The sequence below is a fragment of the Zootermopsis nevadensis genome, unplaced genomic scaffold (genome assembly GCF_977971745.1).
Source record: "Zootermopsis nevadensis isolate Lab colony 2312 unplaced genomic scaffold, Znev_1.0 Znev_ptg000007l, whole genome shotgun sequence".
NCBI classification, from domain to species: domain Eukaryota; kingdom Metazoa; phylum Arthropoda; class Insecta; order Blattodea; family Termopsidae; genus Zootermopsis; species Zootermopsis nevadensis.
Window position 1 is genome coordinate 2,268,750 of NW_028259139.1, and position 24,143 is coordinate 2,292,892.

Here is a 24,143-nt window from a genome sequence, read left to right on the forward strand (position 1 = left end):
GAGATTTGCTTGAAGGGAACCTGAATGTGGGCAAAAGAAATTGTCAAAACTCTCAGGGGGCACTCAACAATTAAAAATTAAATTGTGAACAATGTATGTATTGATCTACACTTGTAAATTCAAAAAAAATTATGAATTCAGTAAACATGTAAAGGGCACCCTTGGGCCTAGATTTCAGTGTGGTAAGCCCCATTTCTGGGAACTTGGGTATGGGTTAAATGTTTGAGGTAACTATACAATCATATCTCACATCCTTCTTCCATCATATCCAGTAACTTGTGCAACCCCAACCCTAGAATTGTTCAGACATCAATTATCAGTTATTGAAATTTAGAAATAATTTTTAGGAATTTTATTTAACGAAAATGACTACCGCTTGAATAGGTACATTACTGGAGACAAAGATGTGACCAATGGCTTCTAAACCGCCAGAGTGGTAAAATAAATGAAGCTAGATTGTTGTTTCTAGATACATTTGGGATGCTAGAAGGACCAAAAGAACGTTGTATTTGAGGTTTTCACGGCAGTGAGTCAGAAGATGGCTATCTTCTGGGTTGTTGTGCCGTGTAGTCTGGTAGAAGTTTCAGCCCAAGAGAAACTTCGGAAGCTCTGGGGCCTAGTTCATCCAAGTGTCCTCTTTTGCAATTATTTTGGCCTCGAAAGCACGTCATTTTAGGCATTGTAAACGGAATTGCAGGGTTTTTAGCTATTGTATTGAAATAAGACAGTTAAATTGGGTGAATGTGACACAAAAGAACGGGATATTTACAAATGAAAGTCACAACAGAAGGCTTTCAAACTTAAAGCACGATATTGAGCCTAAAAGAGGCCGGGGCAGCCCTCATCATTTCATCCCTCGATGATGGAAACGCGAATCTCGATTGCAGAATAACTTTAGTTTCGGCAAAGTCTGTTATTTCTGTGTCATTTACGATGGTTATCTTTCGTTTCATTTGTTGGAAAAATATATAATATCATTATTTGCACGCGAAGTGACTGCACATCGACTGTATAAAAAAATATTTTAATAAATACAGAGATGCACTAATATATAATTATTTAGAGCCTCCAAAATTTGTTCTACTTTCTTTGCATATATTTCACAAGCAATGTGATTTATCAGAAAAAATTTTGTTTCATTATGTGAAGAAATTGGAGTCTGTTTAATGTCATGCACTCTGGTAGTAGAAGTTATAAGTGGAATCTCGCTTCATGTACTTTGTCTCCATCCATGTCTGTGTTGTGTTTAAGATCCTTGGTACGATGAGAATGTGTTGGTAATCCGTAGATGATGGTTCTTCGTGGAAAAGTTGGGGGGTTGAAAAGTTAAATTAAAGTGTATTGTGTTGACTGGAGGTGCATTTTTTAGAAACTGAATGGCATTTTTTACCGTTAATGTATTTTATGGCTATGCTTAAAACAATTCGTGTCAAAATGCTTGGATTGATGTCTGTCCACAATTTTGTGTGTTCAGTGTAAGATTCTCTGATCCGATGTGCAATGTTTGGCACGTGTAGTAGAAGAGCATTATAAACTCAATATGGCGGTTTTGGAGTGTTCGGCTTTTTCAGAAAGTGGAAAATATTTTGGATATTGTGGTGTAGATGGGAAGCTGAAGGTGTGGGAAACGGAATCTGGGATATTAAGTCAAGAATATACACCAAACTTACATCTGTCCTCTCCATGTACTTGTCTTACATGGGTAGCATCTAGAAATTCGGTAAGCCATGTGGATCGTTGAAATAAATACGGATTGTATTGAGTGGAGCTCAGTTTTGAGTTCGTGCATGATAAGTTCTGATGATATTTATTACACACACGAAACCCAATGAAGAAAGCACAGAATTGGTAGGAAAGGTACTTACAGTTTTTTCATAAGTAGCATGCATTTCTTTTACGGACTTTCATTTCGTCTAGTTCTCCTAGAAGGTCAGTAACAGCAAGTGGTGCAAGATGTCTCTGTTAAACATATCGACAACAAACAGTTAAAATCGTTATAAAGAACAGGATTAAGTAATGATTCTGTTTCCTCATTCCTTTTACAGATTAGTTAACCTCATTGTAGTTTTATACTTACATAAATGTACAGTAAACGCAAAGGTTTGCATTAAAAGAAACTAATTTGATCTACCTTCAAGACTAGGCAAATTAGCCAATAAGCTGAGACCATAACATACAATTTGATGTTTAAGTTGCCAAAGGCACAGTGTATTAATTCTTAAACAAAGAATTTATTATGTATGTCACCTATGTGTTTAATATAATTATGATCATGTAAGTAAGCTAAAAATAAAGTTGTTCCTGTGCTTAAAAACCACTTCATGATGTATGAAGGAGTGAAGGTAAAGTGCAATACATTTTTAGTCTCAGAACTAAATGGAGATCAATGGGCAGCTTCACACTGCTTTTCCCCTAAGAAGAGAGCCCCCAGTACTCACTGAATAAGAATCTGAACTCCAAACCCCAGCCAGTCTGAATGTGGTATTGAAAAGAAAAGTTTCTGCTCCTGCCACAGATTGAACTGTAGTTATCGAGTCTGTAGCCTGTAACTTCTCTAACAGATCTTGTGAGCCACACATTAGTATCATACAGCTACAGTTGGTTTTGTTCATTATGTACACTGGTTTAGTGGCATAGCAGCATCAAGGAATAGGATATTTTGTACACGTTGCTTTTTACAAATTATGTTCTGTGCGGTGAATATTGTTGCCTGGACTTAATGTTTAGAACTAGCCTGGGGCAGAGAGGTCATGTTAATTGTGTTACTTTGGCTAACACATTGAAGAATGAAAAACCTTTGCTTCATTGGTACTTCATACACTGGAACGCAGCAGAACCAATCAGATAAAATACATGCAGATGAGCCTGGGTAAGTCAGTCAGTATGGTCACTGACTATAGACTGGATGATTGGGGCAGAGGATTTTTCCTGTACCCTCTGTATCCATACCACCTCTGGGACCTACCAAGCCCCCTGTACAATCTATCCAATAGATACTGGGGTTCTTTCCGAGGGGTAAACTGTGGGCGGAGTGTGATGCTGACCACTCATCCATATCTAATGCTGAGGTTAAGAATGAGTAGGAGATATACCTCCCTTTTCCCCAAGCTCCTACATGGCATATAGTGGGACAGTTCTATTTATTAGCCAGCTGCAGTCACCCAGGCCACATAGGTGAGCCAATACTTACTGTCTGTTTGCGTAGGTGCAGTTGCGAGATATAATGTCATGTTAGTCTTGGGACATGGTGGTTGCTTGCATGCTGGCATTTGACATAGTATGCTGCATCACATTTCTCATGATTTTAATTGTATAACATTTGTTATATTGTTGTTATACATGTATTCTGTGTTGTGACTTATGCATCCTGGTAACCCCTCCCTTCCCCCTCCTTGTGATTGGGCTAACACTTTTGAAAAAGTCATGATCTGCCACTTGAACTTACTCCACAAGCAATTGATGTGATTCATGAGCAGATGAAGTCAAGGGTCTCGGTTGTCTAGACATTTAGCTTGGATATGGAAAAATAGTCTGCATGTGGAATTTTGGTGTTGAACATTTTTGAAAGCTGCAGTTTTGTATTAGTGATGTTCAGTCCCTAGGTTCCATTATCAGAGTTAATGAGGCTGTATATTATCAGAAAGTTGTGAATTTGCCTAAATATTTCATATACTTCATGCAGTGTGATACATATACTTCTTTCTTTTAAAATACAATTGTGTGTTTAATACAAATTGTTGTCTGTCATTCCATAGTGATTTGTTGGAACAAAATTATTATAATCTGTTTAGTGTAAAATATAATGAAATGTTTTGCTGTGGAATTATACCTCATATGTTGCTGAATGTCTCCTTCGTCTAAATGAGAAGTAATCAGTGACATTTTGCTTGATAGGTATCACCACGGAAGAGGAAGAAGCGGAAATCAGATGAACATGGGTCTGAGACAGACACTTTAGCACTAGGAACAGTTTCAGGCAATTTGCTGTTATACAGTGTTACCAGTGGCAGCATGGTCAGCCAGCTAGATAGTGGGCACAGTTCTGCTGTGAATCATGTAGCTTGGAGCAGAGGTTCCAATTTATTTAGCTGTGATGACAGACATATTGTAGAGTGGAATGTTGCTGACTGCTCTGTTAAGAGGTAAGGAACTGTTATTTGGAGGGTGACTGTAAGTGGTGTTTGCAGTCGTATCTCAAACTTATGCACTAAACATCTTAGTGTAAAGGTTAATTTTGTTATTGCTGTGGGCAGCTGCTGATGAGTCTCTTGTTCATCTCCCAGATAGTACATTTATGAATATGGAGTAGTGTTGGGATGATTATGAACCCAGAGAGAAACCTGTCACAATGCCACTTTGTCCACCAAAGGTCCCTCTGCTACAGTGAGAAGCTGGCAACTAACTGCCTGAAATATGGCATGGCTGAGTGTAGTGATTAGTGTTTATATTTAATATTTTTGAGATACAATTTACATCTCAGCTGCACATTTGGCTATCTAGACTGATTTTTATCTGTCCCTTTAGGTTGTGCTTTAAAAAGAAGATAACTTTAATTTCTTTCCAAATACTTCCCAGCCACCCTATCTGTAATCATTCTATCGTCACTAATTTGATTCATATAACCTTTTCATTTGGCAGACACAAAAATGACTTCTGGTCAAGATGGGCTCTTCCAAGCAGTTACCGCAAGCGCAAAAGGGGCTCTCATGTTGTTGCTTCTCATATTCACCTCAACACTAATATCTGTTGTTGTTATTATTTACAATATTCTTTCCTGCCAGCCTCTTTTGCACGCTGAACACACACCACACTTGTTATATGTGAACTGTGCTGCACATTGTCATATAATAGATTCTCATTCCCGTCTAGGCATATTCTTGTTTTATAGTCTTAATGCCCTGTAATTTTAGAAACTCCTGCCTTGCCAACAGGGACGTTCTTTCTCTTGTGTGTGCCTACTGTCTTTGGTGTGAACTTCGGTATGTTTGTATTATAGTATTTCTATCTCTTTATTTTTCTTCACCGTGTAGCAAATGGAAAGCTGGGTCAGAGCGAGTTACATGTTTGCTGGTGCTGCCAGACAGTAATTCACTACTGGCAGCAGGATGTACAATTGGCTTGTGGGACATACCCAGCAAGAAACTTATGCGTAGGTATACGGGTCATGCTTCAGAAGTGACATCTCTGACACTTGTCCCAGGTACAGAAAGTTACTTCATAAGTGCAGCCAAGAATGACCGACTGCTCAGTGCATGGTAAGTAAGTTTACTGGGTTATTTTTTAAAATAATTGAGATAATTTAGTGTACTGGTCATTGTCAGAAAGCACCTTATTCTGCTGTAAGAACTTACATCTCCACCCTACATGTAACTGTTACTGTCAGGTGGAAGACTGCACCTAACAACATAGTACATTCTCCAGTCCTGTCAACAGAAACTGTAATGTGTTGTATGGCATCATTGATAAAGAATACAAATGGTCTTAAGTGCCTTTGTGTAATCATAAGTATTAAAATGGAACATCACTTCCAGGATCTAACCATGTTAGTTAACTGTAATTTAACTTTACTGTTTATGTAATGTATAATGCTTGGCATATTTAATAATAATTGAGTATATACTATGGTGCTTCAAAATGTAGACACATAGTATACATAATACAGTTTGTGAGAGCCTGTTAATAGTTTTCTGCCAAAACACAGTTGTAGTGTAACTGAATTAGTTTTAATTATATAAATACTTACTTATCACCTTGTAAGTAAATAAAAACCATTTGTCATGTGTAAGATTATTATTCATATATATTATACAGTTTGAATTATGTATTGTTGGCAGTCAGGAAATTTAAATACTTGTTCCATTGAAGGTGAATTTTAAGTCTCTTTTAAACTGGTGATTGTATGTTAGTATATCTGTGACACTACGCTTTCCAGAACAGATCTGGGGCCCAACTTGTCTTCTGTCTATTGCAGGGGTCGTCAACCTTTTTATACCTACTGCCCACTTTTGTATCTTTGTTGATGGTAAAATTTCCTTACCAACCACCGGTGCCGCACGTACTGCCCACCACCATGAAAGAGGTACAGCTCGAAGACTGAGTGATGGCCGGTGGTAAGCCCCGCCCTCGTTATGCGCACTAAACTCGTGCCTTTGGCTACGGAGCTCATTCGTTGCTCCCTCGTCCACAAGTATACTTCGAGAAGTGTCCGGTGAATTATTATCTATATTCAAAAGTAAATTGCAAAAGCATATTTTAAAAAGTCAAACTCGCTAAGTTGTTAGCAGTGTATTCGATATATGGAGGAAGAACAAAATTTGTAACAACAGACAAAAACCCTCACCGCCTACCATGAAAGCTTGATCGCCCACTAGTGGGCGGTAGGGACCAGGTTGATAACCCCTGGTCTATTGAGTTCTGCTGGAGGGCAACCAGAGTGTGAGGTTGACCACATCACCTATTCACCTGCATGGTGTGTGCTTCTGCATTTTACTGAAAGGAACAAGCTAGCAGAGTTCTTAATTGTTACTTTTGTATTATTACAGGTCATTAAGTTTAAGGAGTCAAGATAAGAATGCTGTGGCATCATTTGCGATGGAAGATGTTGCAACAAGTGTGTCATTGTGTAGTACTGATACAACCAGTGTGGTCGCAGTTACTAGCAGTGGCGTACTGCACGTATACAGGCATCAGCTGAATGGGTGAGTCACACTGATTGTGTGGCATTCTCTAGTTTCACCATAATATACTCTACCTGTAGGTCTTCTTTAATTGTAGACAGTGAAGAGAACAAAATCTTACTTTTCAGTGGCCACCATAATATTATTCTTCAGCTTTTGATAATGTACCATGATACCTGAAGAGAAAATTATCTGGTATCACAATTGAATATTATAACTTAATGAGTATACTGTGAAATAGTGCTTTTAGATCCTGTTGAAGCTGATTTCTTTCATCGTGTATTAGTCTGAGTATGTTCCGATTTCTTTGATGGTGCTATATAAAATTATTTAGTGATGAGAGTTGTTTCCATGTCATTATTTCTTTTATAATAAAGCACGGTGTAATTTGTTGTGCATGTGGATTGCATTTCACATTATACTCATTGTTTATGTCTTGTCACTATATGTTGCCCATCTGTTAAGTTTTAAAAATTCAAATCAAGTTTGTCATAATAGATAATTTGTATATCCAGATCAGTCCAGTCTTTTCTTTCAAGGGAAGAGGACATACTAAAAAAGTAAAATAATTAAGTTATTACAGTTGTTTTGAGATCATATCAGTGTTTATTCTAATTTTGTCTTGCTGCATTGAAAACGTTTATAGGAGTCAAATTTGTAATATCTCTTGTCTTCAATTCCTTTATGGCTTTCATAATTACGGTCTTGGTTGTATAACATAAACGTTTATGGAATGAAGGATTAGCGGTTTTTGGATGTGAGTAATAGTTGCATGTATAAAAGACCATCAGTTTGCAGAAAGGTACTCATATTTTGTCCCTTACAGAAAGTGCTCTAAACCCTTGAAGCCAAAAGTAACAGTACAGATAGCAACTGACACAGGTCAGAGCAAGGATGCTGTGCAGCGAATCCCAATCCTTGGAGCTATGAAGCTGGGATCCGGTATCATTATAGCTCATGGGAGTCCAGTTTTTCTCTCATTTGAGACAATAGTGAGTATCATGTTACCAACTTGTTTAATGATGACAATTGTAATTTTAAATATGTGACTGTGTACAGAATTAATTTTGATGGAAGCAAGTCCTGCAGTTTCTTTTCAGCTCTGTGGTTGTGATGAACTATTTACCAGTACCATTACTTTTGAACGCTGTTATTTGTTATTCATACACATTAGGAAGGCTTTGTGCAATGCTTTGTTGTCTTACACAGAAATTGTTTTGTTAAAAAAATTGTGGAACTATCCTCAGCTTGTCCTTGGATTCCAATTTCTTTCATTACTCCTCAGTCCTTAAATTAGAGCCCTTCACTTGACATCTGACAACTTTTGCTTCTGGATGAAATATGAAAGTGAAAAGCCGACCAGTAACTGCTATTTCGTAGAAAACTCTTAAATTTTTTTAAGTCTTGGGTGCAACTTTCACTCTCTTCAGACTTTCTGGCTATTGTATGATTCCCTGCTTTTTAGACATTAAATTTTTGCAGTTGCTTTGTTTTATTCACTGGTAAGAACTATACTGTCAGCAGCATTATCTTGTCGTCTTACAGGACCCCTCTTCTTTATGTTCACAAGACATGCTGCTGGCAGGAGGGATGTTATTTTGATATGCTTTGTGCCACCATCCAAAATAACATTTCTCTGTGGTATGCACAGTATGAGCCATGTGTAGCGTGTGCCACTGCATGGAATATGGTGAATACTTATTTGCTGCCTTGTTGCATAAACCAGTACACCTCGACCTCGACCCCTTTCTCCTGTTGCTAGGCTGGTGAAGATTTTGAAGGACAGGTTTCTTGCATCTCCAAATGACTGATACAATCTTGCAAGTCTGCAACTGCCCTTTGCATTGCACTCTGTGCTTTTCATATCAAATCCAAAAATATGATGCCCATCTGGTTTTTTTGTGCAACAATTTTAGGAAAAGTGTGCATGGTATTTCGATAAATATGGTAATATATGCTGCCTAAACAGTCTTTTATTAGGTATAGACTATGCATGAAGTTAACTTATTATTTCACAGGAAGTGTGAACAAATTGATGGCTGTTAATAAACCTGTTGAAAAGCTGTTCTTATTGAGTGTTTTATATTACAGTGTCCTAAGGAACATGAAAAAGTGGTATGTTTGGTGAGACAAGATCCTAGGAAGAAGAGTACATCAAGGGATGGTGTAGTGTCAAAGGTAGGATGCCTGCGATGCAGTAAGATTATCTTAGTTAAAAGTTGTTGTGTCCAGCATGTTACCAATGAAAATAAGTACAAGTACATACATATAATGAAAGTGGCAGTGTCTTCTGAGATGCATGAATGAAAGTGTTGTTTGCCGTCTTCTCGTGTGACACAGACATTGCAGTTAGTTTTGTAACTGACAGATTTTAGTTTCAACTTTTCCAAAACATTTTAACAGAACATGTTTGAGAGTTCTTGAACATTATTATAGATATTCTAAATGTGATATAGAACTTTTCTTAAAAGTGCATTATGTGAGCAGAAATCAAAATGTCTGTAAATATTGAATATGTAAAGAGGAGGTGGTGTTTTGAATGCACCTCCCTTGTTTGCCAGTGGATTAAAAGTCTTCTGCCCTTATGAACGTAACAGGTAATAAGAATTCCAAATGTGGTTGAATCACACTGGAAAACATGACCAGAAGATTTCCAGTTTCACCCCCACTTGTAATATATATTTGTGTGCTCAGAGTCCAAAATATTCATAATGTGTGAAGGTTATTTCTCTGTGCATTATTTTCTTATATTTATTTTCTTCTGCAGGTAAAAATTCCAGAGGCTAGTGATAGTGTTGAATATGTCTCCCAAACAGCAACAGTAGTGACACCTGTAAAGAGAGGCAAAAAGCTGAAGTCAGATGTACCTATGGAGGAACGTCTCGAAAACTTAAGTCTTACGAGGCAAGAAGCTGGTGGCCACGAACCTCCAAGGACAGACAGCATGGCTCATCTGCTTATGCAGGTTTGTATGTCTTAGCATATCTTGTTCAAAGTACCAGTAAATTCTAAGTCAGGCCTGCCCAACCTTTTTGTTGTGCAGGCAACTTTGGCAAAATGTGGTCTGTATGTGGGCAACATGAAGTTTAATACATAAACTGTGGAATGTATACACACACACACTTTATCTGCATATTTTTCTATACATTATCTACAATAAAAATATACTGATGATAATGTTAAGACTTTGTAAATAAAATTGCAATTCACAACCTAGGCTGGGGTGTTTTTATTTTTAGCACATTTTTACAAAAATAATTTGTCGTGTAATATATGTCTCCATAAATAAAAAGTTCATAACCTTTTTAAAATATTATTGCATTGATTTTAACTTGGGTGTGATCTTTTGCATGATGAGACCGATTGTAAGTTCGGCAATGTAAGTATCAGAAAGAAGCTGCTGCTGGTACCTGCACATCTGCAAGTCGTTAACTAGAAAACATCCCCATAACAATACACATCGGCAATCATCGACAAAGTTATTTTAATCCCGGCAAAGGACAGTTACTAACAATAAGGGTTTCTTGGGAATATTGAGCAGGTGCTAAGTATTCTTTCGTAGTTTGCCCGGAAACAGGTGGAATTGCTTCGATGTTCTGTCGCTCAGTTGCTGGGGAAAGGATTAAAAGACATTTTCTTATTTTAAATGCCTCCGCAGGCAAAATAACACTGTGTCACAGGCAACATGTTGCCTGCGAGCTACAGGTTGGATGGGCCTGTTCTAAGTAGTGTGAATCTGGAGGTCATTTATGAACATGTTAGGAAAATTAGATTTCACATGTAATTTCTGATTCTTGTGTGTATGAAATCTATCCACGTGCAGAATTATATGTTATGGAATAAGTGACACTGTACTGAAGCTATATCCAGTTCAGCTTCAGTAATGGAGATTTACTGTTACTAGTGGAAAATTCCACTAGCAACTCTCTTAGTCTTGGCTTCCAAGAGAGGATATCAACCTCAGACTAATTTGGTAAAGGATGATAATGGCAATTTACTAGCAAATCCAATCAAAATTTTGAATAGGTGGAAAGATTTCTTTAACCAGCTCTTAAATGTTCATGGGACTTAAGATGTTAGACAGATTAAAATACATATGCCTGAACTGTTAGTGCCAGAACCTAGTTTAGATGAAGTTAAATTAAGCCATTGGAAAGTTGAAAAGTTATAAATCTCACCTTATTTTTGTATTTGGTGAAACTACTAATAACCAGCAGCACATACACCTGCCATTGTTGCATTGGAATATGGTTCACCTGTCTGTGTCTTGAGGCTATTTTCCTTCCTCCGATAGTGCACCGTCAGATGTAAGAGATTTAAGACAAAAAAGTTAAACAAATTGATGGTCATTGTTCCAGGGACTATGCAGTAAGGACAGAAAGATCCTGCAGAGTGTCTTGATGAAGAATGATCCAGCCCTTATTTCCAGCACTGTTATGAGACTCTCTCTTCAGTGCACTATTCCACTACTTAAGGAACTTGTCACACTCATCCAGGGCAAGACAATAGCGTGAGTCAACTTTTCATTATATATTAACTTTTTCACTCCTGTATTCAAGTTTGGTGTTAATGGTGCTTTGTCCAGACTACCATAGCCAGTCTCAGTCAGAAATATGCCATGAGAAGACAAAAGTAGTCGTGTTTCAGACTGAACTTTGATCATGTACTTCTTTTCCTCTGTCACTAGACGGTACTTTTGTGATTTATTGAATGTACTTAGATTAGTTGCTGTTCTTTTTTTTCCTGTGAAATATTGTAGACTGCTAGTGTATTGCTATAAATGGCTCCACTTAAAGGTAAGCCAGCAGTGAAAGGGTTGAGGCTTTTCTAATCTGCAGTTAATCTAAATCCATTTTGCAGTAACTAACCAATAAGGAGCAGGTAAGGTAACATGAAAGTATATTTCCCTCAAATATTAATGTTTCAAAGTGTTTTAAAAAATATTGGTTCTGAACTTCCTCGTTCACAAAGTGGGTGAGGTGCAGGGATAATATGGTGACTTTCCAGTTAAGCCTAAATGTATTAAATATAAACATCTTAGGAATGTCACCTATTTATATTTTTGAAAACTGGTTGGGCTGCGGAGGAAAGCTGCTGTTAGCCGTGATCATCTCTTAGTGTGATTTTGGGTATTGTGTGTACTCTAAATTTAAGTGTGCTTTACCAGTTTTATTTGCCAGAATTTTACAGAAATGTAGGAGAGCTTGGAAATGTGGATTATCATTTTAAAATGTGTGCTGAGAGTTGAAACATATTGCTTTGTTGTTTTCAGGAGTCAGATTGCTGTCCTTTGGCTGAAAGCTGTTATTAAATCACATGCTGGTCAGTTGATGGCCAACTCTGATGTAAGAGATACATTGTCTCCTGTCCTAGGACTAGTGGAAACAAGGTTGGGGCTGTTGGCACCTTTGTCTCGACTTCGTGGTCGCCTTGATTTGCTGGTGGATCAGATGGGGGAAAGCAACAAGGGGAATGTCACTGGAGACCTTGGGGAAAGTCTTCTTGTATTCCAGGATCAAGGTATTGAGCATCCAGTTCTGTGTCTTTGGTTTTTTTTTTTCAGTTTTCATATATTTGCTTTCTCGCATTTCATACTGTCTTATATTCTGATTGTCTTACTTAAAATTCCTTTCTTCTGTCCTTCTAAACCACTGTGTTTATTGTCTCTCCAGATTTTCTACTAGAGGTCCAGTGAATTTGTGTGTTGGCCATGTCTGCTTTCCCATTCTGTCCATATCCTCATGCTTCAAGAATGCTGCATTTTCTGTTGTCTGTAGGGTCTTATTCCTCATTCATTGTACCTATTTGTGTTTCCAAATTTTCAATTTTGATCCTATTTCCATAAATGAAATTTCTTCAGAAAGTCCTGTTTTTTTTGAGGTGATATTTGTGCATATTTGCGTTACTAGAATGTTCAGAGATGGTACTTTTTTGTTCTGTTGTATATACTGACAGTACAAATAAATGTAATTGAAGAGATACAAATTAGTGTGTCTGCATTGCAGATCATAGAGAGACATAAGTATCATAATTTGGTGAATATAAGGTGCACTTGTATTTCAGAAACAGAAAAAGTATAAGATGTGGCTTGTCTGGAAAGTATGCTGTTGCTGAGACAGGTCATATGTCAGCCTAATTTTGTGACCAGAAGATGATAATTTCGTTTATGAATAAACATAATAAGTTCATATTGTGATGTTACATTTTTGAACCACTATGATTTAAGGAACTTTCAGTAAATGTAAATGTTATCTTGTTTCAGACTCAGAGGAAGGCAGTGGAATAGAAGACACAGCTTTAGGCAGTGAATCAGAAGATCATTGGGAAGAACTGTCAGATATGAACATGGAGGAAGAGGCAGAGGCTGAAGGGGAAACGGAAGAGTTGGATATGTCAAGCTGAGAACTTGCAGGTGCTTTTGTGTTGGAGTGATACGGTGAAGAAGAGATTTGTGTCTAGAAGAAACTTGACAGACTGATTGGAAGGTAACAACTTGACAGTAGGGAGAATATCATTATACAGAATGATTTACAATTCAGAGTGACTTTGTTGTATAACACTTTTTTTTTCTCCTCTTCGTATAATTTTGAATTGTTTTACATCATGCCACAGAATGTGATGACAAAGCATTTAGATGTATATCTTGCATGTGAAATATTTATCAAAAGGACTGCTGTATTACCACATGTAGATGCAAGAGGTAATACAATTGCGATGGATTTTTTTAACCTTATTTTACTATGCCCATGCTGGTCAGATGCAGATTGCTGTGCCACTGATGTCTATGGGAAGTGACATAAATACAAGTTCCTTGGTATCATTTTGCCTTTCTATCTTCCCCACAAATACAGTATACAATTTTCTTTTCTGATGGGAGAATGAATCTGGTTAATACTCAGCAGATAAATTTACACTGTTTTTCTGTTTTCTGAATCATAAAGAATAATATGAAGACATCAAAACATTTGACATTTCATTTCTGTGTAATATCCTGGAGCAGAATTACAAGACTGGAAGTACCCTGTTTTGAAAACTGGATTCAATTCTCCTGTTATGGACTTCCAACTGTGAGACATTGCACTATATAAGAATTTTAAATGAGTTGTGTAGACCTTAACCCTTTGACTGCTATGTGCAGGATTCCTGGACTAGCACATATTATATCTCACTTCACTCATGATATTTTGGTCTATAAGTTTTGCTTATAAAATTATTTTATCCTGTTTTATAAGAAAGGATAGGCTGATGATATCATATCTGTGTGTGTGCATGTCCCGCCCACCCTAATAACTCCTGATGGATTTGCATGAAACTTGGTATGAACTTGTCATTGAAAGCTACACCATATTTATGCTTTTTTAATTCTCTTTACCATAAACACTGACATGGCTGTTATACGAACTTCTGATAGAGGTTGACACAAGGGCCATTTATTGTAATGCACTAAAAGTTTGAGTAATGGTTAAACTTTAAAGAATATGCAACTTCATACAAGCTGTACAAAGTCAGTATTTGGCTCTCCATTTAGTAATGCTGACTAATGATTAAGTGTCTCCTTTTGTTTAATAGATACGGTTAATGGTAAACAGTTTTAAAAAACATACAACTCTTTAAGGAAAATTTTTATCTGTTATATATAAGTGTAACTATATCTGTGGTCAATATATAACTCCAAAGTTGTTATTTTGAGGTAGGTATGAGTATTGACTACATCTTAGATGTTCTTTTGTTTGGTTAAATGCTGATAATGTATTATTTTCCTATTCTTGAATTCTGATGATGGTGTGATATAGTCAGGTTTATCAGGTTTTTGGATTTTGTCCATCATCCAAGGTTAAAATGTATACAATGTTTCAAAAACTGGACCTGTTTTGAGATGTATAGATCAGGGGCACCTACTCTGTTTTCAAAACATTGTATACATTTAAACCTTAGACAATTCACAGAGTCCAATAACCCAATAAACCTGACTATATCATACCATCGTCAGAATCCAAGAATAGGGAAATAATATATTATCTTGGTCCATCTATATGCTGAATGAATGGAGAGCGAAGCAGAACATTTCGGTTGTAGAAATAATATTCAGGCCAGAACATGAACATCAAAGTAGTATTATGATTAGGAAAGTAGGATTTATCTCTGTCCTTGGAGATTGGTTCAGAATGAAGATGAGTTGCAAATGTTAAAAGTGAAGCTTTTGAGTCAGTATTGAAAACTTGTGTGTTATATACAGACTAGATGTATGTGAAGGTGTTCACAAAAGTAAATGCCCTCAGCTATTACTACATCAATAACTTCCCATAATTCCACTGCTTTGAGATTTTTGTTTCTCACAGTGGTGAAGATGTTGATTGTACTGTGTAGTCTTGTAGGTAGTTACCAATTTTCTGAAGAGTGTTTTACAACAACCTGCAAAACTACATGGTGTCATAACCCAGAATACCACAATCAACATGTATTTTATGAATCTAAAAATTGCTGATTCTTTATATTTATAATGAAAGTTTCATTGATCACAAAAATTCTTACACCACTTTTTCAGGAAGATATGGATACTTATAAAATGTTAGTTAATTGAGATTATTATATTTGATATATATATTAGCTTACTCTGAATTGTAAACAAGGCATTGCTGTATATGTGATTTCTAATCATTAAATTGCTGGGAAAATATATTGAACCTGAAATGATTTAATGTAACTTGGTATAATAGTTTTAATATGAGAGAAGATATTTCTGGATTAAATAAAATGTTGGCAGAAGGAAAGTTTGCTATGGGTGTTTTCATTTTCTTCTACATTTCTGTGGATTATGACAGTTCTTAACTTTGTATGTCTAGTTATTCAGTTGTAATAGTAAAATATAATTTCACCCTTACGCAGTACGATTTGCAGTTGGCAGTGACTTTGTTTCTTTATCCTCTGGGATATGAGGTGATTCAGTGTCATAGACATGTACAAAAAATGGCTGGTGATGATATTTGGAAACCAAGATTGTCAGAAGATGGGGGTGGGGGAAGTAATTGGTAATGAGTCTTGGGCCTACCAGAACAATCCAGAAAGAAAAAAAAGTCAATTTACATTGGATAGGTTGAGTCATCAAATTCAAAGAAAAACTTAATGTTAAAATCAAAGGTCAGAACCATCATAATCTACTATAATGACAAATCAATTACAAATTTCTGTCTTCAGAAGATTCAAATGAGCATCATACCTCTCTGAACAGAGAAGTGGATTTTTCATCATGAAAGTATGCGTTGTCACAGAATACTGCCAGTACAGTGATATTTTATTTGAAAGCAACTACTGGTGCTGGAACATCCACTGCACTAGACTGTTTTAGCCATACCTAACTGCTTTGTTTTTCCAAAATGAAACATAACCTTGTAAGGTCTCATTTCAATAACATAGATTAGGATGATGTAAAGACAGTATACAATGGCTTTCCAAGCAGAATTCCTATCAGTACTTCCAGAAATGGTTGGAATACATTTGAAAAGTATCAAGAAATATTTTGAAGACTTCTCACCAAAATTACTTAGACAGGCTCAGATCAGTAATGAAGTTGTCAGACTTTACTTCCTGGATCAGATAACACATTGTGGTTGAGTGATTTTCACTTCTGCTTCATATTTGAGAGGTCCCAGGTTCAAATCTCTAGTTGTCAGATATTGTAAGGAAAATATGAATTGATGGCAAGTTTGTAGCTTAAAAATAAATTAATTTGGACAGATGTCTAATTCATTTATTACAGAACATTTTGTGAGAAAAATGTGTTTTGGTGGTAATCTGACATCGGAAGTTTATTTCCGTTGATTTGTATAATTACAAAAGAAACCGCATTCCTCTCATTGTAGTAAGTAGTTTGAGGCGTCTTCTGGTGGTAGAGGATATAACTAAGAGCTGGCTTTCGACGTAGGTCGTGTTCAATAATACAGCCCCCTATCCACGGCACATGAGAGGAATTTTGTTTTTCATAAGAATATTTGTTGGTGCTTTGGTAATACGTGGTTTTGCATTTTCAGCTCAAATTAGGTTACCTGTGACAAAATCTGTGGCATGAACAGAAATTATATAATCGAGTTCTGAATGTTGTGGAATTTACAGAGTGAATGTTAATGAAGAAAGATCCCTGCAAACCTAGTGCTTGCAGCATTCAGAAGTGTCTGAAAGGTGATATATATAGGCATCAGTAATTATTCGACTGTTCTTACTTACCTTGAATTTTAAGACTAACGGATTGCTGTTGCAGAGTTAATTATCTGATGGTTCTCATGTTGATATATTGTAATGTTGCCGGTGAAAGTTTCATTTGGAATAGTTAACTGGTTTCTGACTACAAGATTATGTTACTTTGATAAATGTAATCCAGTTTTCGATTTACTCTCGGATTGGGTTCCTGCGTAATCTTCCCCTCATTGGCTATTCTGTTTTATCACGCCCAATTAGGAAAATACGAGACGCGTCCTCAAAGTAAGTTTCCCACTCGTCCCACAGCTAGCAAACCTTATATTGCGCGAAGCGACTGTGCGTACGTGATAGAGCAATGACGTAGCATGGCGCATGCACTAACGGCACCTCCCGCGTTCTCACAGTAGCATCGTTGCAGCTGTTGAAGATGGAGGTTCTTATTCCAGCTCCCGCCGACTGTGAAGTGCGGTCAGTGATAACGCTAGGCCGCACACGGCTCGACGGACAGCAAGTCTCCTGCAGGAGTTCAGCTGGGAGGTGTTTAATCATTCACCCTACAGCCCGGACCTCGCTCCCAGTGATTTCCATCTTTTCCTACACCTCAAGAAATTCCTGTCCGGTCAGCGTCAGCGTTTTGAGAATGACAGAGAGGCGGAGATGGTTGTCACACAGTGGTTCCAATCCCAGGCGGCAGACTTCTACGACACAGGTATTCAAAAGTTGGTACCACGGTATGACCAATGTCTCAATTCCGGTGGCGAATATGTTGAAAAATAGCTGGACACTTGCTGTATCTGTTGCAATAAATATTTCCATGAAATTGTGTTTTGTTTCTGTAAACAGCCCCAGGGAAACTTACTTTGAGGACGCGCCTTGTACGTTGGGATACATGTATGTCGTTTTATGACCAAATGTGGTGCCGAGTGGTTAGCACCTGTAGGGAATTGTATAAGAAATTTAATATTCTTCTACTAGCCAGCGAATTCTTATACCCACAATATAAGATACAGATATAACTTTCATATACCAAATACTAAAGTTAGTAAATATCAAACAAGGAGTTTACTGTACTGGAATTAAGCTATCCATTAATCTTATCATCACTATGTAAAGTTTAAGTCAATGCTAGAAGTCTCACTGCTTCTGCTCCATAGAAGAATCTACCTTAATGAAAAATTCTCAGCTATTATAATTACATGTAAGCAGTAGTGATTATGCTTTCTTCTACAGTAAAACCCCTCAAGTTGGACACTTTTAATTGGAACTGACGAATATCCTATAATTTTACATGTCCACAATACCCTATATCTTGAACACCCATTTATCCTGGACTTGGTCACCCATTTTGTTGTAAGTTGGACAGGTGCATGCATGCACTTAGCTTCAATGCTTTTATGGGAAACGTTTACAGTTAGTATGTTTTCAATTTCTGACTGATGAATGCCTTCTACCTGAGGATTAGCTTATGGTTGAGGGTGTGAGACATTGAACACATCATTGGAATGCAGTGAAAGTGTATAGTTATTCTTTTGTTGAACCTTTCACTGAACTACAGTACCTATTGCTGATATAGTTTTAACTTTGTCAGTACTGTGCTTGCAACTGAGTTAAACAATGTTAACCGAAATTGGAACGGTATGCTTTCGCTCATAATCAACCTGGAATGGTTGAAACTTTATCGGATTGCGGCGAAAATTAGAAAGAGGATGGGCAAATTCCAAGATAAAAGCAAAAAAGCAGTGTCTTGTAACAGACTTTTTTACAAGAAATAAGTGACATCATATGTTGAGCTAATGCCGTAAGTACAATTAAAAAAATACATTCTGAACATTTAAAATTTCATTGAGGCTGGGGTGTAATGTGCAACCATGAGAGTGGGTTTCAAATGATTGTTATAATTGTCATTAGTTCTTAATTCAAGCAAGCCTACAGTAGTTAGATTATGTAAAATAGATTACATTGTCGGTAAACGTAAAGTATTGGTGCCCTTCCCATTGAGCTTATATCCATGCAAGTTTAATTTAGTGAAAACAAAATTTGTAAAAATTTAATTTACCCATTTGATTTTTCTTATCAATAATTCCTTTTTGGGAAGGGCTCCATAATACTTTACAATTACCACATTGTCATTACACGACAATTTGAAAGGATGATTTTCCCTTTTCCCTCTATCCTGGACACCTCTGTAAATTGGACACATTATCGTGGAACCGCAAATGTCCAAGTTAGAGAGGTTTTACTGTATAATTGTTTTTGCGGTAATACTGTAGTTGACTGTAAATTACTGTAGTAACTATGTAATTTATATTTGTTATTAGAAAAAATGTGCTTAAATGAAAGCTGTAGCAAAATTCGAGTAGGTAAATATGTATATGAGATATTCTTCATCAAGAATGTCTAGTGTTAAGCGGCTGATGTACCTGGCATTTATGTGAGGCCTTTCCTTGTTTCCATTATTGTTGGCCCAGGACAGGGTCCGGTGGAGGGCTTCGGTTACTTCGGTGATGAACCTTCGGGTTCGGTAAGCCATCTAGTTCGTTATTAGAAACAAGTACAGTGTATGTGCTGTGACATGTTCTGCATCTTTGGCTTAGGCTGTGAAGGATTTGTGGAATGTAAATCAATTCTATTTTGTTCAATGACATACTTACCATCCATATTCCTTTTACAGAAAACAATTATCAGGAAGCATCCTGCCAACAGTTTATTGAATTACTAAAGGAGTGTTGTCGCAAGTGGGGCAGTGCTTCAATCAGTTGTTCTGGGATTGATACTCAGGAAACTCCTTCACAAACAGAAACTGCACCTGTACGTTGTATTTCTTCCAAGGTTTCTTTTTTTATTATGCATTCTTAAACAAAAATTCCTGTTGTGATGCTCATGTTTGTCCATGACCTGGTAATTTTATATTGGTAGATGTTGTTAAAATAAAAGCATAAGTTGATATTTTTTGGCCTATTTTATCCAGATGAGTGCTTTCTTCAAGGGTTTAAATGAGCAATTGTATGTTATTGCATTATGCTTAAGTAACAAAAGTAAGTTAAACAAAAATTACTGAACTTATGAATTCAGTGTTTAATGTTATGAACAGTTTTTACAATCTTCAGAATTTGATCCGGCTAGTGACACCTTGTACTCTTATAGGTTATTACCTCCACCTTCAGGGTACACTGAAGTGATGTAACTTTCCAGGTGACAACACAGTGCCACAACCAAAAGCATTAAAATTAAGTTTCATTGCCATGAAAACATCAGATCTCAGGTGTTTTTGACATGTATTAATCTGGCTCACCCACTCTACTTATTTTAGATTGCAAATGTTGGATTTGATATGAAGAGGATGAAATTGTAACCTATTACAAGCTGTTTCGATGGAACAGCCAATTTGTCCAGTGCATACGTTCGCACATTCACAGAACATGCTAACAACTCCCATTATTTTTGATGGGCCAGAGGCAGTAGGTTTCTCCAAAATGTTGGCAAAGCCAAATTACTGCAGTATCTTAGAATATCACCAGCTATACCAGATTAATTTTTGTAGGTATCTGTAATTTGGAAAATAAAATAAAAATCTTTTAAACTCTTTTAAAATATATCTGATTTGTTGTAATAAAATCTTAGTACTATACTGCATCTGAAAAGGCTTGGTAACTACAGGATGTGATAAATAGGTATAACTCATAAAGTGCACAGATAATTTTCCTTTTGTATGATTTGAGGTTTTTACAGCGGTGAGTATGAAGTATTCTGTCTTCTGGGTTGTTGGGCTGTGTAGTCTGGTAGATGTTTACCGTTTCAGAGGTCATACTGCCTCCGTCGTCAGGGCGATGAATGTTCATCTGAAACGTTGATAAACATCCACCATACTACACAGCGCAACAACCCAGAAGACAGAAATCTTCAATATTCCTGTTACTTTTAACAAACTTTAAATAAGAAGAAATATTTCTAGTTTAATGCAACAAACTTATCCCTAATCTGTAGATTGTGGTTTTCTGGGTTGTGATGCTGTGTAATCTTGCAGTAGTAGTATGTACTGTATAATGAATCTCATAGGCATGGTTTGATCCTGGCTTTTGGACAGGTATCCTGTAAAATGGTAGTAGTAAAATATAAATACAACCACCACTTCAAACTCATATTGAGTGATGGTGTAAGATATATGATAAGATATATTATCTCTGTTTGCAGTGTGAGGGCAAGAAACAATGAATCCGCAGCCTCCACATGTGCGACAAAGAGTTCTGAAAGATCGTACATGGATCCAGCGAAACCCTCGCTTGTTTATTGGACTGTTTAGTACATCTTGTTTGCTTGTTCTCTTCAGTCGTCCTCTTTATGATATTTTCATCAGGGAGTCCCCTCCTGTTCCTGCCAATCCTCAGTTGAAGAAGTGAGCTAATCTGCAAGTCACGTCATTTAGCGTGAGTGATTACGATGGTCATTACTTTTCTGTAATATTGAAGTTACTATGACAACAGGAATAGCTGACGCAAGGCAGAGACTTGTAAAAATATGTTTCAGTGATTGTTGTACTTGTCTGTCTCTCAACATTGTGTCTGGCAGCTTTCAGATATTGGCAGTTTGTATTAGTGTAAATATTTTCACAAGGTCTCTCGGTGGTATAATTGTTTATTTAGAATTTCAGCTAGCTTTTTGTTCACTTTTTTAAGAAGGGAAGGACTACAGTTTTTCATCAACTTCTTTTGTGCTATATTTATAATATGAGTAATTTTCCTAATGTTTACTGGCCAGAAAATATTCCACTTTAATAATAAATGTGCTGTGTGTTTTGAAAATTTGTTGCTTTGTGAATGTGACATTAAATACGTGCAAATGTAAAGTTATAAAAACAGGTGCTGCAATACTGTCTTGTGTTTGGTGAAACAAGTGTCGCCATGATGGAATAATATATCAAATGTGCAGATATTTAGAATGGGCTTTCAAACCACAACCTACTGATGTGTTTTGTGCAGTCTGCATATATATTTTTAATATTTTATCACTGTACATATGAGGAATATATTTACTGCCTCAGTTAAATATTTAAATATATGTGAATCAGTAATAGAAATAACATCAGCAAATTTGTTAAAGAAATTATTAAGTGAGTTACTATGTGAAGTGTTTACAGTAATAATAAGTTCCTAACACTTTTAATAAACTGTTGTAAAGTTTCAATAAATTGTCATTTGTAAGCCAGTCAGAAAGGATAAAATGTAATTGAAAACCCCTGATGTAGAGTTTAAGTTTTAGCAGATATGTACATCGTACAACTGAAGAGCAAGACAGCTGTAATGAAATTTGCCGTTGTAGAATTTTAATTGGTATAATTTGTTTTCAGATTTAAGTAATTCATTATGGAATCTGTTGTAAAAGCTCGACAGCGTTTGAGGCGCTACCCAGAGTTGCTGATAGAGTGCAGTGGTCCAGCTGCTGCGTATGCTACCTGTGTACTGGCCAAAGAGAATGTTAAAGAGGCTGAATGCGACCATGAGTTCCAGGAACTTCGGAAGTGCTTGCAGAGGGCTGCTCGTAACGTGGGAACCCGTCTTTGAACTTGTTTTCTGAGAAATGTGTCTCATGTAAAAACAGTTTCAGGTTTAATATTGATGTAGGTGTGTAAAACTGAAGACAGTCATAACTCCTGGAATTGTTTTATCTAGTGTAGCTGTTTTATAAACAATATGTTGAACATTGCTAATATCAGTACCCACTGCATTTTAGGCCTGTGTATTCGTTTGGCATTAATAGCCTATGGAGAGGTGCATGACAGATTATCAGTTGTACAGTACACTGATATTGACTACCGTGTCTTCACAGATGCAGCTAGACATATGTTGTCAGGTTCATCACCCTATGACCGTCATACATATCGTTACACCCCTCTCCTAGCTGCAATTCTGACTCCCAACTTGTTCCTTCACCCAGCTTGGGGGAAACTTCTGTTCTCTGTGGTGGATATATGTGTTGCGTTATTAATACGATGCTTAGTTATAGCACAGGGTTCAGGTCCACGTGTAGCAGTGTGGTGTGTGATGGCTTGGGTCTATAACCCCCTGGCAATCATCATTGCCACACGTGGTAATGCAGATTCCATCTCTGCTATGCTCGTGTTGGCAACACTTCTGTTGTTAAAAAAACAGTATTTCTTCTTGGCTGGTGTGATGCATGGGTTAGCGATTCATGTTCGCTTATATCCTATTGCCTTCAGTTTGGCTATATATCTTTCTGTACATAGAGATAAGCATATATTACTCACAAAAAGGGCTACTTGTTCAAGTCGTGGAGATGTTTTAAGACGATTGTTATCAGACTTATACCCAACATGGAATCATGTCAAGCTTGTGTTGTCATGTGCGGCAACTCTGGGCAGTCTCACAGGTGTGTGTTATGCTGCATATGGCTATCATTTCCTGTATGAGAGTCTGTTGTACCATCTGGGTCGACAAGACATACGACACAACTTCTCTGTTTATTTTTACTTGCAATATCTTGGATCTGATGCTCCAGCCGGTTTAATCCAACGGGTGCTGATATTTGTGCCCCAGTTGGTCCTATTATTGGCTTTATCATGGGCATATGGCAGTCGACGAGATCTTCCATTTTGCTTGTTGTCCCAAGCAGTTGTGATGGTGGCCTACAATCCTGTTCTCACTTCACAGTACTTTGTGTGGTTTCTGTCCTTGGTACCACCCTGTCTGCCATGGCTGACCTTGTCTTGCTATCAGGCCACTGCTATTGCATCTCTCTGGCTTACCGCCCAATTGGCTTGGCTGCTGCCTGCATACTGGCTAGAGTTTCGAGGCCAAGACACATTTTTATATGTGTGGCTACAGGGTATAGCTTTGTTCTGTGCTAATGTAGCAGTGCTCGCACGATTCATTCGGGCATACCAGCCACTTGCGGTGGATAAGTTAAAATGATTGTAATACTAGTCTGTAGATGCTTGTAGTTAAGCCAGTACATCAGATTGATTAAATTGTAGAGTTGGATAAAACTGAATTACATTAGGTCCAATAAATTATTTTAAAAAATCACATTTTAATTTTGATGTTCAGTTTATTGTTATCAGACATTTCACCACTACCTCACATGAAACTCTTGAAGCAATAAAATGACAGTAGAAGACAGAGAGAATGTACAGAAAAGCAAAATAAAACTGGACTTGTCTTTTTTATAATGGCCGGGTGTGTATTCTTTTAAATGTATCAGCTGGGTATTGTTTGTAATATTCCAGTAATGAAACAATGAAATCTGCCAAACTCTAAT

General features: G+C 37.0%; 3 protein-coding genes and 1 long non-coding RNA gene across 6 annotated transcripts; 3 read left to right on the top strand and 1 right to left on the bottom strand.

Moving 5' to 3' along the window:
- The first annotated feature begins 1,227 nt into the window (after positions 1-1,227).
- On the top strand, positions 1,228-15,448 carry LOC110835527 (WD repeat-containing protein 43). The gene is made up of 10 exons (XM_022075820.2): positions 1,228-1,720; positions 3,895-4,142; positions 5,031-5,255; positions 6,543-6,698; positions 7,504-7,669; positions 8,769-8,855; positions 9,445-9,642; positions 11,036-11,187; positions 11,950-12,197; positions 12,940-15,448. Exons 1-10 carry the CDS (start codon positions 1,541-1,543, stop codon positions 13,077-13,079), a joined length of 1,800 nt encoding a protein of 599 aa, XP_021931512.2. The 5' UTR covers positions 1,228-1,540; the 3' UTR covers positions 13,080-15,448.
- On the bottom strand, positions 10,775-17,319 carry LOC147874574 (uncharacterized). The gene is made up of 3 exons (XR_015533890.1): positions 16,899-17,319; positions 16,210-16,720; positions 10,775-10,962 (listed from the first exon to the last, which is right to left on the bottom strand). It is a non-coding gene; the product is annotated as an uncharacterized LOC147874574 (long non-coding RNA).
- Positions 16,677-21,231, top strand: LOC110835532 (cx9C motif-containing protein 4). 3 transcript variants are annotated; one of them, XM_022075829.2, is made up of 3 exons: positions 16,677-16,853; positions 19,543-19,700; positions 21,063-21,231. In XM_022075829.2, exons 1-3 carry the CDS (start codon positions 16,793-16,795, stop codon positions 21,081-21,083), a joined length of 240 nt encoding a protein of 79 aa, XP_021931521.1. In that variant the 5' UTR covers positions 16,677-16,792; the 3' UTR covers positions 21,084-21,231. The 3 variants fall into 3 exon arrangements, with proteins under 3 accessions (XP_021931521.1, XP_087200077.1, XP_087200076.1); XM_087343951.1 differs by having other exon boundaries at positions 16,697-16,853; positions 19,543-19,679; XM_087343950.1 differs by lacking the exon at positions 16,677-16,853 and adding an exon at positions 17,449-17,580.
- A 1,186-nt stretch (positions 21,232-22,417) lies between these two features.
- On the top strand, positions 22,418-23,919 carry PIG-M (Phosphatidylinositol glycan anchor biosynthesis class M). Its single transcript, XM_022075825.2, has one exon. The coding sequence runs from the start codon at positions 22,559-22,561 to the stop codon at positions 23,795-23,797; it is 1,239 nt and encodes a 412-aa protein (XP_021931517.2). The 5' UTR covers positions 22,418-22,558; the 3' UTR covers positions 23,798-23,919.
- Positions 23,920-24,143: the final 224 nt, after the last annotated feature.